This window comes from Salmo salar, chromosome 13 (assembly GCF_965601325.2).
Source record: "Salmo salar chromosome 13, fSalSal1, whole genome shotgun sequence".
Taxonomy (NCBI): Eukaryota; Metazoa; Chordata; class Actinopteri; order Salmoniformes; family Salmonidae; genus Salmo; species Salmo salar.
In genome coordinates this window covers 31,888,623-31,903,621 of record NC_138303.1, presented here as the reverse complement: position 1 = coordinate 31,903,621, position 14,999 = coordinate 31,888,623, and the positions used below count along the sequence as shown (strand labels likewise).

The 14,999-nt window shown below is 40.5% G+C and overlaps 1 protein-coding gene across 3 annotated transcripts in view; it reads right to left on the bottom strand.

Annotated features, from left to right (window-relative positions):
- The window catches only part of spen (spen family transcriptional repressor), a 51,078-nt gene that overhangs the window by 14,616 nt on the left and 21,463 nt on the right, over positions 1-14,999 (bottom strand). Inside the window, exons 4-8 of one of the 3 annotated variants that reach the window (XM_014135353.3) lie at positions 6,702-6,859; positions 5,702-5,917; positions 5,392-5,543; positions 5,150-5,275; positions 4,905-5,018 (exon numbers count right to left, since the gene is read on the bottom strand). In XM_014135353.3, coding sequence (XP_013990828.2) covers positions 4,905-5,018; positions 5,150-5,275; positions 5,392-5,543; positions 5,702-5,917; positions 6,702-6,859 — 766 coding nt within the window. Of the gene's footprint in view, positions 1-4,904; positions 5,019-5,149; positions 5,276-5,391; positions 5,544-5,701; positions 5,918-6,701; positions 6,863-14,999 lie in introns of all 3 variants that reach the window. The other 2 variants (XM_014135352.3, XM_014135354.3) reach the window with 2 other exon arrangements.

Below are 14,999 nucleotides of genomic sequence, written 5' to 3'. Positions count from 1 at the left end.
AGGGTGATGAAATGCTGCATCAGATGACCTGGCCTCCACAATCACCCGACCTCAACCCAATTGAGATGGTTTGGGATGAGTTGGACTGCAGAGTGAAGGAAAAGCAGCCAAGTGCTCAGCATATGTGGGAACTCCTTCAAGATTGTTGGAAAAGCATTCCAGGTGAAGCTGGTTGACAGAATGCCAAGAGTGTGCAAAGCTGACAGCAAGGCAAAGAGGGGCTACTTTGAAGTATCTAAAATATATTTTGATTTGTTAAACACTTTTTTGGTTACAACATGAAGTGTTTTTTCATAGTTTTGATGTCTGCACTATTGTACTACAATGTAGAAAATTGTAAATATAAAGAAAAACCCTTGAATGAGTAGGTGTGTCCAAACTTTTGACTGGTACTGTGTGTGTGTGTGTGTGTGTGTGTGTGTGTGTGTGTGTGTGTGTGTGTGTGGGGGGGGGGGGCACAAGTCCTCAACTGGCGGCAGCTTCATTAAATAAATAGTACCCGCAAAACACCAGTCTCAACGTCAACAGTGAAGAGGCTACTCCAGGATGCTGGACTCCTAGGCAGAGTTGCAAAGAAAAAGCCATATCTCAGACTGGCCAATAAAAATAAAAGATTAAGATGGGAATAATAACAGACACTGGACAGAGGAACTCTGCCTAAATGGCCAGCATCCCGGAGTCGCCTCTTCATTGTTGACGGTGAGAGTGGTGTTTTTTGCGGGTACTATTTAATAAAGCTGCCAGTTGAGTTGTGAGGCGTCTGTTTCTCAAACTAGACACTAATGTACTTGTCCTCTTGCTCAGTTTTGCACCGGGGCTTCCCACTCCTCTTTCTATTCTGGTTAGAGCCAGTTCACGCTGTTTTGTGAAGGGAGTAGTACACAGCGTTGTACGAGATCTTCAGTTTCTTGGCAATTTCTCGCATTGTATAGCCTTCATTTCTCAGCACAAGAATAGAATAGCCGAGTTTCAGAAGAAAGTTATTTGTTTCTGGCCATTTTGAGCCTGTAATTTAACCGACAAATGCTGATGCTCCAGACACTCAACTAGTCTAAAGAAGGCCAGTTTTATTGCTTCTTTTCAGCTGTGCTAACATAATTGCAAAAGGGTTTTCTAATGATCAATTAGCCTTTTAAAATGATAAACTTGGATTAGCTAACACAACGTGCCACTGGAACACAGGAGTGACGGTCGCTGATAATGGGCCTCTGTACGCCTATATAGATATTTCATTATTATTATTTTTTAAATCAGCCGTTTCCAGTTACAATAGTCATTTCCAACATTAACAATGTCTACACTGTATTTTTGATCTATTTGATGTTATTTTAAAAATGGACCAAAAAAGTGCTTTTCTTTCAAAAACAAGGATCTTTCTAAGTGACCCCAAACTTTTGAATGGTAGTGCATGCATGCATGCATGCATGCATGCATGCATGTATGTATGTATGTATGTATGTATGCATGCATGTACAGTGTCAAGAAAAAGTATGTGTACCCTTTGGAAATACCTGTACTTCTGCATAAATTGGTCATCAAATTTTATCTGATCTTCATCTAAATCACAACAATAGACAGTCTGCTAAAATTAATAACACACAAACAATTATACATTTTCATGTCTTCATTGAACACACCGTGTAAACATTCACAGTGCAGGGTGGAAAAAGTGCATGAATCCTTGGATTTAATAACTGGCTGACCCTCCTTTGGCAGCAATAACCTCAACCCCAAACATTTTCTGTAGTTGCAGATCAAACCTGCACAATGGTCAGGAGGAATTTTGGACCATTCCTCTTCACAAAACTGTTTCAGTTCAGCAATATTCTTGGGATGTCTGGTGTGAACCGCTCTCGAGGTCATGCCACAGCATCTCAATCAGGTTGAGGTCAGGACTCTGACTGGGCCACTCCAGAAGGCGTATCTTCTTCTGTTGAATCCATTCTGTTGTTGATTTACTTCTGTTTTGGGTTGTTGTCCTGTTGCATTGCTCAACTTCTGTTGAGCTTCAATTGGCGGACAGATAGCCCTACATTCTCCTGCAAAATGTCTAGATAAACTTGGGAATACATTTTTCCGGCGATGATAGCAAGCTGTCCAGGCACTGAGGCAGTAAAGCAGCTCCAAACCATGATGCTCCCTCCACCATACTTTACAGTTGGGATGAGGTTTTGATGTTGGTGTGTTGTGCCTTTTTTTCTCCACACAGTGTTATTTGTTCCTTCCAAACAACTCAACTGTAGTTTCATCTGTACACAGAATATTTTGCCAGTAGCACTGTGGAACATCCAGATGCTCTTTTGCAAACTTCAGACATACAGCAATGTTTTTTTTTGGACAGCAGTGGCTTCTTCCGTGGTGTCCTCCCATTAACACCATTCTTGTTAAGTGTTTTACGTATCATAGACTTCTCAGCAGAGATGTTAACATGTTCCAGAAATGTCTGTAAGTCTATGGCTGACACTCTAGGATTCTTCTTAACTTCATTGAGCATTCCGCTCTATGCTCTTGCAGTCATCTTTGCAGGACGGCCACTCCTAGGGAGAGTAGCAACAGTGCTGAACTTTATTTATAGACAATTTGTCTTATCGTGGACTGAGGCTTTTAGATATACTTTTGCAACCCTTTCCAGTTTTATGCAAGTCAACAATTCTTAATCTTGGGTCTTCTGAGATCGCTTTTGCTCGAGGCATGGTTCACATTAGGCAATGCTTCTTGTGAGAAGCAAACTCAAATGTTGTGAGTGTTTTTTAAAAGGGCAGCTCTAACCAACATCTCCACTCTCGTCTCAATGATTGTACTCCAGGTTAGCTGACTCCAATTAGCTTTTGGAGAAGTCATTAGCCTAGGGGTTCACATACTTTTTCCAACCTACACTGTGAATGTACTCAATAAAGACAAGAAAAATACAATAATTTGTGTGTTATTAGTTTAAGCAGTCTGTTATTGTGACTTAAATGAAGATCAGATCTAATTTTATGACCAATTTATGTAGAAATCCAGATACTTCCAAATGGTTCACATACATACAGTGGCAAGAAAAAGTATGTACATACAGTTGAATTCGGAAGTGTACATACATTTAATCTCAGTTTCACAATTCCTGACATTTAATCCAAGTAAAAATTCCCTGAATGTGAAAAGTCAGAATAACAGTAGAGAGAATGATTTATTTCAGCTTTAATTTCTTTCATCACATTCCCAGCAGGTAAGAAGTTTACATACACTCAATTAGTATTTGGTAGCATTGTCTTTAAATTGTTTAACTTGGGTCAAACGTTTTGGGTAGCCTTCCACAAGCTTCCCACAATAAGTTGGGTGAATTTTGACCCATTCCTCCTGACAGACATGGTGTAACTGAGTCAGGTTTGTAGGCCTCCTTGCTTGCACACACTTTTTGAGTTCAGCCCACAAATGTTCTATAGGATTGAGGTCAGGGCTTTGTGATGGCCACTCCAATACCTTGACTTTGTTGTCCTTAAGCCATTTTGCCACAACTTTGGAAGTATGCCTGGGGTCATTGTCCATTTGGAAGACCCATTTGCGACCAAGCCTGAACTTCCTGACTGATGTCTTGAGATGATGCTTCAATTTGTCCACATAATTTTTCCCCCTCATGATGCCATCTATTTTGTGAAGTTCACCAGTCCCTCCTGCAGCAAAGCACCCCACAACATGATGCTGCCACCCCCCGTGCTTCACGGTTGGGATGGTGTTCTTCGCCTTGCAAGCGTCCCCTTTTTCCTCCAAACATAACGACGGTCATTATGGTTAAACAGTTCTATTTTTTGTTTCATCAGACCAGACCAAAGTATGATCTTCGTCCCCATGTGCAGTTGCAAACCGTAGCCTGGCTTTTTTATGGCGGTTTTGGAGCAGTGGCTTCTTCCTTGCAGAGCGGCCTTTCAGATTATGTCGATACAGGACTTGCTTTACTGTGGCTATAGATACTTTGGTACCTGTTTCCTCCAGCATCTTCACAAGGTCCTTTGCTGTTGTTCTGGGATTGAGTTGCACTTTTCGCACCAAAGTACTTTAATCTCTAGGAGACAGAACGCGTCTCCTTCCTGAGCGGAATGACAGCCGTGTGGTCCCATGGTGTTTATACTTGCGTACTATTGTTTGTACAGATGAACATGGAACCTTCAGGCGTTTGGAAATTGCTCCCAAGGATGAACCAGACATGAGGTCTACAATTGTTTTTCTGAGGTCTTGGCTGATTTCTTTTGATTTTCCCATGATGTCAAGCAAAGAGGCACAGAGTTTGAAGGTAGGCCTTGAAATACATCCACAGGTACACCTCCAATTGACTCAAATGATGTCAATTAGCCTATCAGAAGCTTCTAAAGCCATGACATTTCCTGGAATTTTCCAAGCTGTTTAAAAGGCACAGTCAACTTAGTTTATGTAAATTTCTGACCCACTGGAATTTTGATACAGTGAATTATAAGTGAAATAATCTGTCTGTAAACAATTGTTGTAAAAATTACTTGTGTCATGCACAAAGTAGATGTCCTAACCGACTTGCCAAAACTATTGTATTTTTCCAAGGAATTTGTGGAGTGGTTGCAAAACGAGATTTAATGACTCCAACCTAAGTGTATGTAAACTTACAACTTCATGCATGCATATATATATAAAAAATAATGACATGGGGATTTTTTTTTTTATTTTTTTTTTTTAGTCATTTAGCAGACGCTCTTATCCAGAGCGACTTACAGTAGTGAATGCATACATTTCATTTTCATTTCATACAATTTTTTTTTTCTTCTTCGTACTTGGCCCCCCGTGGGAATCGAACCCACAACCCTGGCGTTGCAAACACCATGCTCTACCAACTGAGCTACGGGGAAGGCTGTGTGTCACAAGAGAAAGGCTTAAACAGGAATAAGGAGCAGGCTTACCTTGATAACATGTCCATAACGACAGAAATGACGAGTGAGATACTGCTCTGTGATGTTGGAGGCTAAACCATCCAACCAAACACAAGTTGTGGGCATACTTTTTCCAAATCCAAGCTGTAGAAAGATGGAGAATTAACATGTCAACAATATTATCCTGTTGACATCACTCCAGTCAACAACAAAAAATCTCAGTTGTACATTCAAAAGATGTGTTTCGTGAAATTCTAGTTTTATTCTCTTCTCACCTTTAGTCTATTGTTGCCGAGGTACTCTCCATCCATCTTCTTTATGGCCTTACAGACACTGGTAATGTCACTGTACTGTAGAAAGGCATACTGAGGGGCACCATTAACTTTCTTGATGTCAATATCCTATGTGAATGGAAAGAAAGGCAACACTGAATTAAGAGAGGCAATGTCGAATTAGGAAATGTGTTCCTCATAAAATCTCATTTGCAGCATGCAGATTCATAATGTATTTCATTTACCACTATCTCCCCAAAGCGCTGAAAGATACTGAGCAGATCATGGTAGCTGGTGGTCTTCTCCAGGTTGCCAATAAACAGAGTCCGTGTGGCTTTGGGGTGAAACTCGTCTATCCTCTCATCCAGAGGCCGGAACTCATTCTCACTTTCAGTCTCTGAAAAGAGAAATGCATGTTTTCATGAACCTGTATAAATCATTAAAAATATATATATATATATATATATATTTTTTTTTTTACATAATCTTAATAGAACCCAGAGATTTTCCTGGTCAGGTTACATGGTTAGGAAAAACTCAAGCCCCTTTATATACCAGTTGTGGACGCACCAGGGCCGTTCCAGGCAATGACCTCAATTTGCATGCCAAAAAACAGCTTCCCCTTTGATGCAACCAGGGCCTTTTCCTGGTCCTCCTGCTGGCGAAAGAACACTAGTCCATAGCGCTCCTCTAAAGCTCCATGGATTTGCACAGACGTCACCTTCCCATACTTCTTGAACTCATGGAACAGGCCATCCTTCAGACTTGTATCTGAAAGCAGAGGAGGGAACAAATACTAAAATAAACGTTTTTGACTAAATACCTTCAGGTGCATACATAGTGACTAATTCTTATCTGCAGTACAAAAATCATCAACAATGTAATTAACTCAACAAATTATATTTTTACCAAAACCTAACAGTGTATTGCCCACATGTAGCGTGGAGTAGATAAAGTATGGTATATACACAGCAGCAGTGGTGTAAACTACATAAGTAAAAATACTTTAAAGTATCTTGCCTAGTTAAATAAAAGATTAAATAAAAAGAAGTCATTTTTGTGGGTATTTGTACTTCACTATTTATATTTTTGACAACTTTTACATTCCTAAAGAAAATAAATGTAGTTTTACTCCATACATTTTTCCTGACAAGCAAAAGTATCCGGTACATTTTGAATGCTTAGCAGAACAGGAAAGTGGTCCAATTGACGCACTTATCAAGAGAACATCCCTGGTCAGCCCTACTACCTCTGATCTGGCGGACTCACTAAACACAAATTATGTCTGAGTGTGGCCCTGGCTATCTGTACATTTTTAAAACAAGAAAATGATGCTGTCTGGTTTGCTTAATATAAGGAATTTTAAATGATTTATACTTTTACTTTTCATACTTAAGTATATTTAAAACCAAATACTTTTGGACAAGTAGTATTTTACTGGGTGACTTAAAGTTTACTTTAGTCATTTTCTATTAAGGTAACTTCACTTTTACTCAAGTATGACCTTTGGGTACTTTTTCCCTCCGCTGCACAGCTGAAGGGGTCAAATCCTCACCTGTAGATCGCACAGGCAGATTCTGGACCTTGACACCAAAGCTTTTTCGAGGCTCATCCTTGTCAAGGGCAGACAAAGGCAGAGATAAAGGTGCAGGGACGGCAGCAGACTGAACTGAACGTGCTGGGGAGCCATCACTTGAACTACTGCTGGAATCACTGCTGCCAAAGAGGAACACAGAGGCTTAATGGAAAATAGATTAGTGTGCATGTCACAGAATCCCATATATCCATCATAAGAAGAGGAGCAAATCACTGTAAAGAACTGATGACTCAGATAGTGTGCTTTTGTCTGAAATATTACATTTAAAAGACATCTCTATGCACGAAGATATTGATATAGCTCATAGATGTGATATATATCGGAATCATAGTCAATCCATTATACGGGTGATTCTCATGAAACCAGTTTTAATCATGGCAGTAACAAATTGAGTTTAGAAAACTGATGCATCTGCAACAAACAACTATCATTCTGAAGACTAAGATGCCTAGTTTATGGCACAGTGTCTTATTTTAAAAAAAAAAATAGTACATTTTTTACTGAAATGAGTCCAATTAAATTTCCGGGTAACTTTATAAAATGTTGAATAAAACACAAAATATGTTGCTGTAGTTTGTCCATAAATCATACAAGTTATATTTATTACTTAAAACAGTGTCTGTAGATGTTTCTCATTACCGTAACACTTTTCAAGTTGCTATAAAAATGGCAATCATTTTTAAAATAAAGTTTAATTCACCCGTGATGCATCATCTAGAGGAGTAGTCCTTAGATGAGCACAAGTTCATTTAAATGTATATGCCTTCATAATGAGGATCTTCTCAAACATCCCTTTAAGACACTTTCACCGAAATGACAAAAAAGCTCCAATTGGGAAAAACTTTGAAAACCATTACCTTGCCAACATGAAGGCACGAATGGGCTTTAGTGATGGTCAATTGTTTGCTGACTCAATGTCTGTCTCCTATTACTTGCAGATGGAGCTTTCATTACCGAATCCCTCATCTCATTACTGAATAATTTTTAGGTCTGTTTCGGTAATGATAATAATTAAATTCTAATGTATAGTCAATGGGTGTGCTATGCAGGTAACTTTTCTTATTTACTAGGACCACTGTTACAACTATAGAATATATATTTTTTGTAAAACATCAAATCAAATTGTATTAGTCACATGCGCCGAACACAACAGGTGTAAACTTTACAGTGAAATGCTTACTTACGAACCCCTAACCAACAATGCAGTAAAAAAATAAAATACGGATAAGAATAATAAATAAAAGTAATTAAAGGAGCAGCAGCTAAATAACAATAGCAAGACTATATACAGGGGGGGTACTGGTACAAAGTCAATGTGTGGGGGCACGGTTAGTTGAGGTTGTATGTACATGTAGGTAGAGTTATTGAAGTGACTATGCATAGATGATAACAGAGTAGAAGCGGTGTAAAAAAAGAGGGGGGGGGGGGGGGGCAATGCAAATAGTCTGGGTAGTCATTTGATTAGGTGTTCAGGAATTTTATGGTTTGGGGTTAGAATCTGTTTAGAAGCCTCTTGGACCTAGACTTGGCGCTCCGGTACCGCTTGCCGTGCGGTTGCAGAGAGAACAGTCTATGACTGGGGTGGCTGGAGTCTTGGACAATTTTTAGGGCCTTCCTCTGACACCGCCTGGTATAGAGGTCCTGGGTGGCAGGAAGCTTGGCCCCAGTGATGTACTGGGCCGTTCGCACTACCCTCTGTAGTGCCTTGCGGTCAGAGGCCGAACAGTTGCCATAACAGGCAGTGAAGCAACCAGTCAGGATGCTCTCGATGGTGCAGCTGTAGAAACTTTTGAGGATCTGAGGACCAATGACAAATCTTTTCAGTCTCCTGAGGGGGAATAGGTTTTGTTGTGCTCTCTTCACGACTGTCTTGGTGTGCTTGGACCATGTTAGTTTGTTATTGATGTGGACACCAAGGAACTTGAAGCTCTCAACCTGCTCCACTGCAGCCCCGTCGATGAGAATGGGGGCGTGCGCGGTCCTTTTTTCTGTAGTCCACAATCATCTCCTTTGTCTTGATCACGTTGATGGAGAGGTTGTTGTCCTGGCACCACACGGCCAGGCCTCTGACCTCCTCCCTATAGGCCGTCTCGTCATTGTTGATGATCAGACCTACCACTTGTGTTATCGGCAAAATTAATGATGGTGTTCGGAGTCGTGCCTGGCCGTGCAGTCATGAGTGAACAGGGAGTACAGGAGGGGACTGAGCATGCACCCGAGGGGCCCCTGTGTTGAGGATCAGCGTGGCGGATGTGTTGTTACCTACCCTTATCACCTGGGGGAGGCCTGTTAGGAAGTCCAGGACCCAGTTGCAGAGGGAGGTGTTTAGTCCCAGGGTCCTTAGCTTAATGATGAGCTTTGAGGGCATTATGGTATTGAACGCTGAGCTGTAGTCAATGAAGAGCATTCTCACCTAGGTGTTCCTTTTGTCATGGTGTGAAAGGGCATTGTGAAGTGCAATAGAGATTGCATCATCTGTGGATATGTTGGGGCGGTATGCAAATTGGAGTGGGTCTTGGGTTTCTGGGATAATGGCATTGATGTGAGCCATGACCAGCCTTTCAAAGCACTTCATGGCTACAGACGTGAGTGCTACAGGTGGGTAGTCATTGAGGCAGGTTACCTTAGTGTTCTTGGGCACAGGCACTATGGCGGTCTGCTTAAAACATGTTGGTATTAGACTCAGACAGGGAGAGGTTGAAAATGTCAGTGAAGACACTTGCCAGTTGGTCAGCGCATGCTCGCAGTACACGTCCTGGTAATCCATCTGAATGTTGACCCGTTTAAAGGTCTTACATCGGCTGCGGAGAGCGTGGTGCTCTCATGCATGTTTCAGTGTTATTTGCCTCGACGTGAGCATTGAAGTAGTTTAGCTCGTCTGATAGGCTCGTGTCACTGGGCAGCTCTCTGCTGTGCTTCCCTTTGTAGTCTGTAATGGTTTGCAAGCCCTGCCACATCCGACGAGCATCAGAGCCGGTGTAGTACAATTCGATCTTTGCCCTGTATTGACGCTTTGCCTGTTTGATGGTTCGTTGGAGGGCATAGCGGGATTTCTTATAAGCTTCCGGGTTGGAGTCCCGCTCCTTGAAAGTGGCAGCTCCACCCTTTAGCTCAGTGCGGATGTTGCCTGTAATCCATGGGTTCTGGTATGTACGTACGGTCAATGTGGGGACGACTTCGTCGATGCACTTACTGATGAAGCCAATGACTGATGTGGTGTACTCCTCAATGCCATCGGCAGAATCCCGGAACATATTCCAGTCTGTGGTAGCAAAACAGTCCTGTAGCTTAGCATCTGCTTCATCTGACCACTTTTTTATTGATCTAGTCACTGGTGCTTCCTGCTTTGTTTTGCTTGTAAGCAGGAGGATAGAATTATGGTCAGAATTGCCAAATGGAGGGCAAGGGAGAGCTTTGTAAGCGTCTCTGTGTGTGGAGTAAAGTTGGTCCAGAGGTATTTTCCTCTGGTTGCACATTTAACATGCTGATAGAAATTTGGTAAAACGGATTTAAGTTTCCCTGCATTAAAGTTCCCGGCTACTAGGAGCGCCAGCTCTGGGTGAGCATTTTCTTGTTTGCTTAGGTGGAATACAGCTCATTCAATGCTGTCTTAGTGACAGCCTCTGACTGTGGTGGTATGTCAATTTAGAAATACATCTAAAATACCTTAGAACCACACATAGCCACGTCCTAACACCAATTACCTGTAAAGACCTTGGAGAAATTACTTTCATTTTTTTTACCTTATACTTAAGTCCACTTTTGAAAACACATGCACGTAAATACAGTACTTATAATTATGCTAAACAAAGGGGTATTTTAGACAATAGCATTAAGATCAGTGATTTTAGTATTATGTAAAGCATTTGGGATCAACAAATGTACAGTTTTTCAATGGCAAACTATGTAACACTAATTTCCAAAAACTGCTCATCATTACCGTAATGCACCAATATTTAATAAATATCACGAAAAGTAAAACGTATACTCTAGGAATTTTGGATTAATCTGACAGTGTCCCTTTTGTTCTTTATCAAAAATGTGTACATAAAAATAGCATACATACAGTTGAAGTCGGAAGTTTATATACACCTAAGCAAAGTATATTTAAACTCTGTTTCACAATTCCTGACATTTAATCCTAGTAAAAATTCCCTGTCTTAGGTGAGTTAGGATCACCACTTTATTTTAAGAATGTGAAATGTCAGAATAACAGTAGAGAGAATGATTTATTTCAGCTTTTATTTCTTTCATCACATTCCCAGTGGGTCAGAAGTTTACATAAACAATTTAAAGGCAACACTACCAAATCAGTGTAACTTGGGTCAAACGTTTTGGGGAGCCTTCCACAAGCTTCCCACAGTAAGTTGGGTGAATTTTGGCCCATTCCTCCTGACAGAGCTGGTGTAACTGAGTCAGGTTTGTAGGCCTCCTTGCTCGCACACACTTTTTCAGTTCTGCCCACAAATGTCCTATAGGATTGAGGTCAGGGCTTTGTGATGGCCACTCCAATACCTTGACTTTGTTGTCCTTAAGCCATTTTGCCACAACATTGAAAGTGTGCTTGGGGGTCATTGTCCATTTGGAAGACCCATTTGCGACAGAGCTTTAACTTCCGGACTGATGTCTTGAGATGTTGCTTTAATACATCCACATAATTTCCCTTCCTCATGACGCCATCTATTTTGTGAAGGGCACCAGTCCCTCCTGTAGCAAAGCACCCCTACAACAGGATGCTGCCACCCCCATGCTTCACGGTTGGGATGGTGTTCCCTCGGCTTGCAAGCCTCCCCCTTTTTCCTCCAATGATAATGATGGTCATTATGGCCAAACAGTTCGATTTTTGTTTCATCAGACCAGAGGATATTTCTCCAAAAAGTACAATCTTTGTCCCCATGTGCAGTTGCAAACCGTAGTCTGGCTTTTTTATGGCGGTTTTGGAGCAGTGGCTTCTTCCTTGCTGAGCGGCCTTTCAGGTTATGTCGAAATAGGACTTGTTTTACTGTGGATATACATACTTTTGTACCGGTTTCCTCCAGCATCTTCACAATGTCCTTTGCTGTTGTTCTGGGATTGATTTGAACTTTTTGCACCAAAGTACGTTCATCTCTAGGAGACAGAATGCGTCTCCTTCCGGAGAGGTATGACGGCTGTGTGGTCCCATGGTGTTTATACTTGCGTACTATTGTTTGTACAGATGAACGTGGTACCTTCAGGCGTTTGGAAATTGCTTGCAAGGATGAACCAGACTTGTGGAGGTCTACAATTGTTTTTCTGAGGTCTTGGCTGATTTCTTTTGATTATCCCATGATGTCAAGCAAAGAGGCACTGAGTTTGAAGGTAGGCCTTGAAATACATCCACAGGTACACCCCCAATTGACTCAAATTATGTCAATTAGCCTATCAGAAGCTTCTAAATCCATGACATCATTTTCTGGGATTTTCCAAGCTGTTTAAAGGCAGTCAACTTAGTGCATGTGTTACCGATGTGAAATGGCTAGCTAGTTAGCGGGGTTTCAATCGGTGACGTCACTCGCTCTGAGACCTTGAAGTAGTTGTTCCCCTTGCTCTGCAAGGGCCGCGGCTTTTGTGGTGCGATTGGTAACGATGCTTCGTAGGTGTCAGTTGTTCATGAGTGCAGAGGGTCCCTGGTCGAGCCCAGGTAGGTGCGAGGAGAGGGACGGAAGCTGTACTGTTACACATGTGAACTTCTGACCCACTGGAATTGTGATACAGTGAATTATAAGAGAAATAATCTGTCTGCAAACAATTGTTGGAAAAATTACTGGCACAAAGTAGAGTAATTTTTCCAAAAATTGTTTGTCATAAACGACTTCCCAAAACTATAGTTTGTTAACAAGACATTTGTGGAGTGGTTGAAAAACGAGTTTTAAAGACTACCAACCTAAGTCTATATAAACTTCCAACTTCAACTGTACATGCACAAGTAATTATGACAAAAAACAAGATTCAGAAGAAGGTTGTGTTGCGGTAATGATATATATTACAAAATACATTAACTTAGGCCTTTTCATTAGGTGAGCAATGTTAAATATTACAAATTGATTTGTTTCCCACTTTTTGGGATTTCGACAACTGTTGTGGTAATGAGAGTTTTTGTATTGATAGTTGTGGAAATGGTGGTTAAATGCATAATATCTGATCAATAAACATAACAATAATTATGAAATAGATAACTACAGATGCTAATCTTATTGATCCAAGAGGAATTATGGTGTAGAATCTATTTTTTTGGTAAAACATTTTTTGTCAAGTGCCAGTTTTGTGAGAATCACCCAGTACACTCAACAACAATCATGTTGAACAAACTTCTATATGAAGTTGGAAATAATGAAGGTTACCCTAGCATAAAGGAATATGTAATACCATTACCTGTCTTTGAGTGGCACTGTTCTCACAATTCATACAAATGGGATTAAATCTGTTGAGATAGTGTTTTTCTGTTTATTTGTTGAAGCAGAATATTCTGTTCACCGTGTTAGTGAATATATGAGTTATCCATGAGTGCATTCAGCAGATCATGCCCATATGGATTTAATTCAAATCACCATGACTAACAACCAAGGTTTGAGAGCAGCTGAGAACTACAATAGATCACAAGTGCATAGATTCCAATTTTAGAAAACAATGACTTACAGGTAGATGACAAAACGGAAAGAGAGTGGCTTTTGTAGAGCAAATAGAGAGCAATTGTGAAATTATACTGCTTGTGTTGTTAGATGGAATAATATATTTTATAACAGAAGTAACAGAAAGGGAGCAAAAAAGGAAATGTTTTAGAAAATAAATATGACCTGCAATCCTCATATGTAATAAAAATAAAACAATTACTTTCGTATTTTCATTGGAATGGTAGAACTGTACAATCTCTTATGAGATGGTAATTTATTTTGCTTTGCTAAATTATGCTCAAATAGTTTTTAATATCACAGTATACTGTCACACAGTAGTAAACATGACCAATAGATATGTTCACACTTGCAATAGACATTTCATAAGCCGTGCATCCCTTTAGTAGTACACCCCACTATTCTCATGCCCTTTGCAATTTTCCAGCCTTCCCTCTGCTATTTGTTTGCCTCTGCTCCTCCTCCTTCCCTCAGACACTCCCATAAGTGCTGCTTATGGAGCCTGGCCTGTGGGAGTGGGCAAGGAGCCAGCAGTGGCTAGAAATTTCCAGTTCTAACTGGATCTCACAGAGGGAGGGTGGGCATTATCCATACACAGAGGTGGGCAGTGAGAAAACACACCAGCAGTCTCCAAAGAATTCCCTGTAGCATTTCTTCCTGAAACCACCAAGCATGTCAAGCTGCACAGTCTGTTGTGTCAGTTTGCAATGCTCTCAAATAACCAATGAAACTGCTTAAATTATAGAACCTACTTTTCTTGCTGTGCTAAAGAAGTCTCCTTGCATATTTTCACTGTCATACCATATCAATTTACTTTTTGACGCCGGTTGTTGGAATTTGTTGTCACATTTATACCAGATTTCCAAGGAGTTACTTCGGCTCAAGATTAGTGGGGCTTTAAATTCTAGCCCCCTCAAATTCAAAGCTGGACCTCGAAGCCAGTTCCACTGCTTTTTAATTCGTCACCTCTGATCAGGGACTGATTTAGACATGGGACAGCAGGTGGGTGCAATACTTATCAGGTAGAAGAGAAAACCAGCAGTACTCCGGACCTCCCAGGGTAAGACTGGAATACCCTTGTTTTAGCATTTCACACCCAAACCTTTTTTTTCAAGGAATTTAGTGGGTCTGAGAAATTCACACCGAATAAGCCAAAGTGGTAATAGTAATGTACAATTTTTGTTAAAAACGAATTAGAACCATTTTCTACTATTGATTTCATTGCATTACATTCGTCAAAGCCAAGTTGGTGCATACTGAACAGGAGTTCCGATGCTAATAACGCTAACTAGCTTTAATTTCACTCAGAAGTTTGTGAGCCAGAGGTGCTTAAACTACTATCAATTTGAGTTGAGTGAATTCAAATCGTGACACAAGCAAGATGAATAAGCTAGTCCTTTAAGTTCTTGGAGGGGCATGCTTTTCATAACAATTGGTTATCATAAAGAATTACATAAGGGTGATTCCTCACAAATCTAAAACAAAACAACACCATGATTTGGGGAATTTTCAACAAATATTATCTATAGAAGGGTCCTTTGGAGGAAGGATTGTTAACATCTTTTTTACATTTGTATCTTAAAGGGATACTTCAGATTTTGGCAAA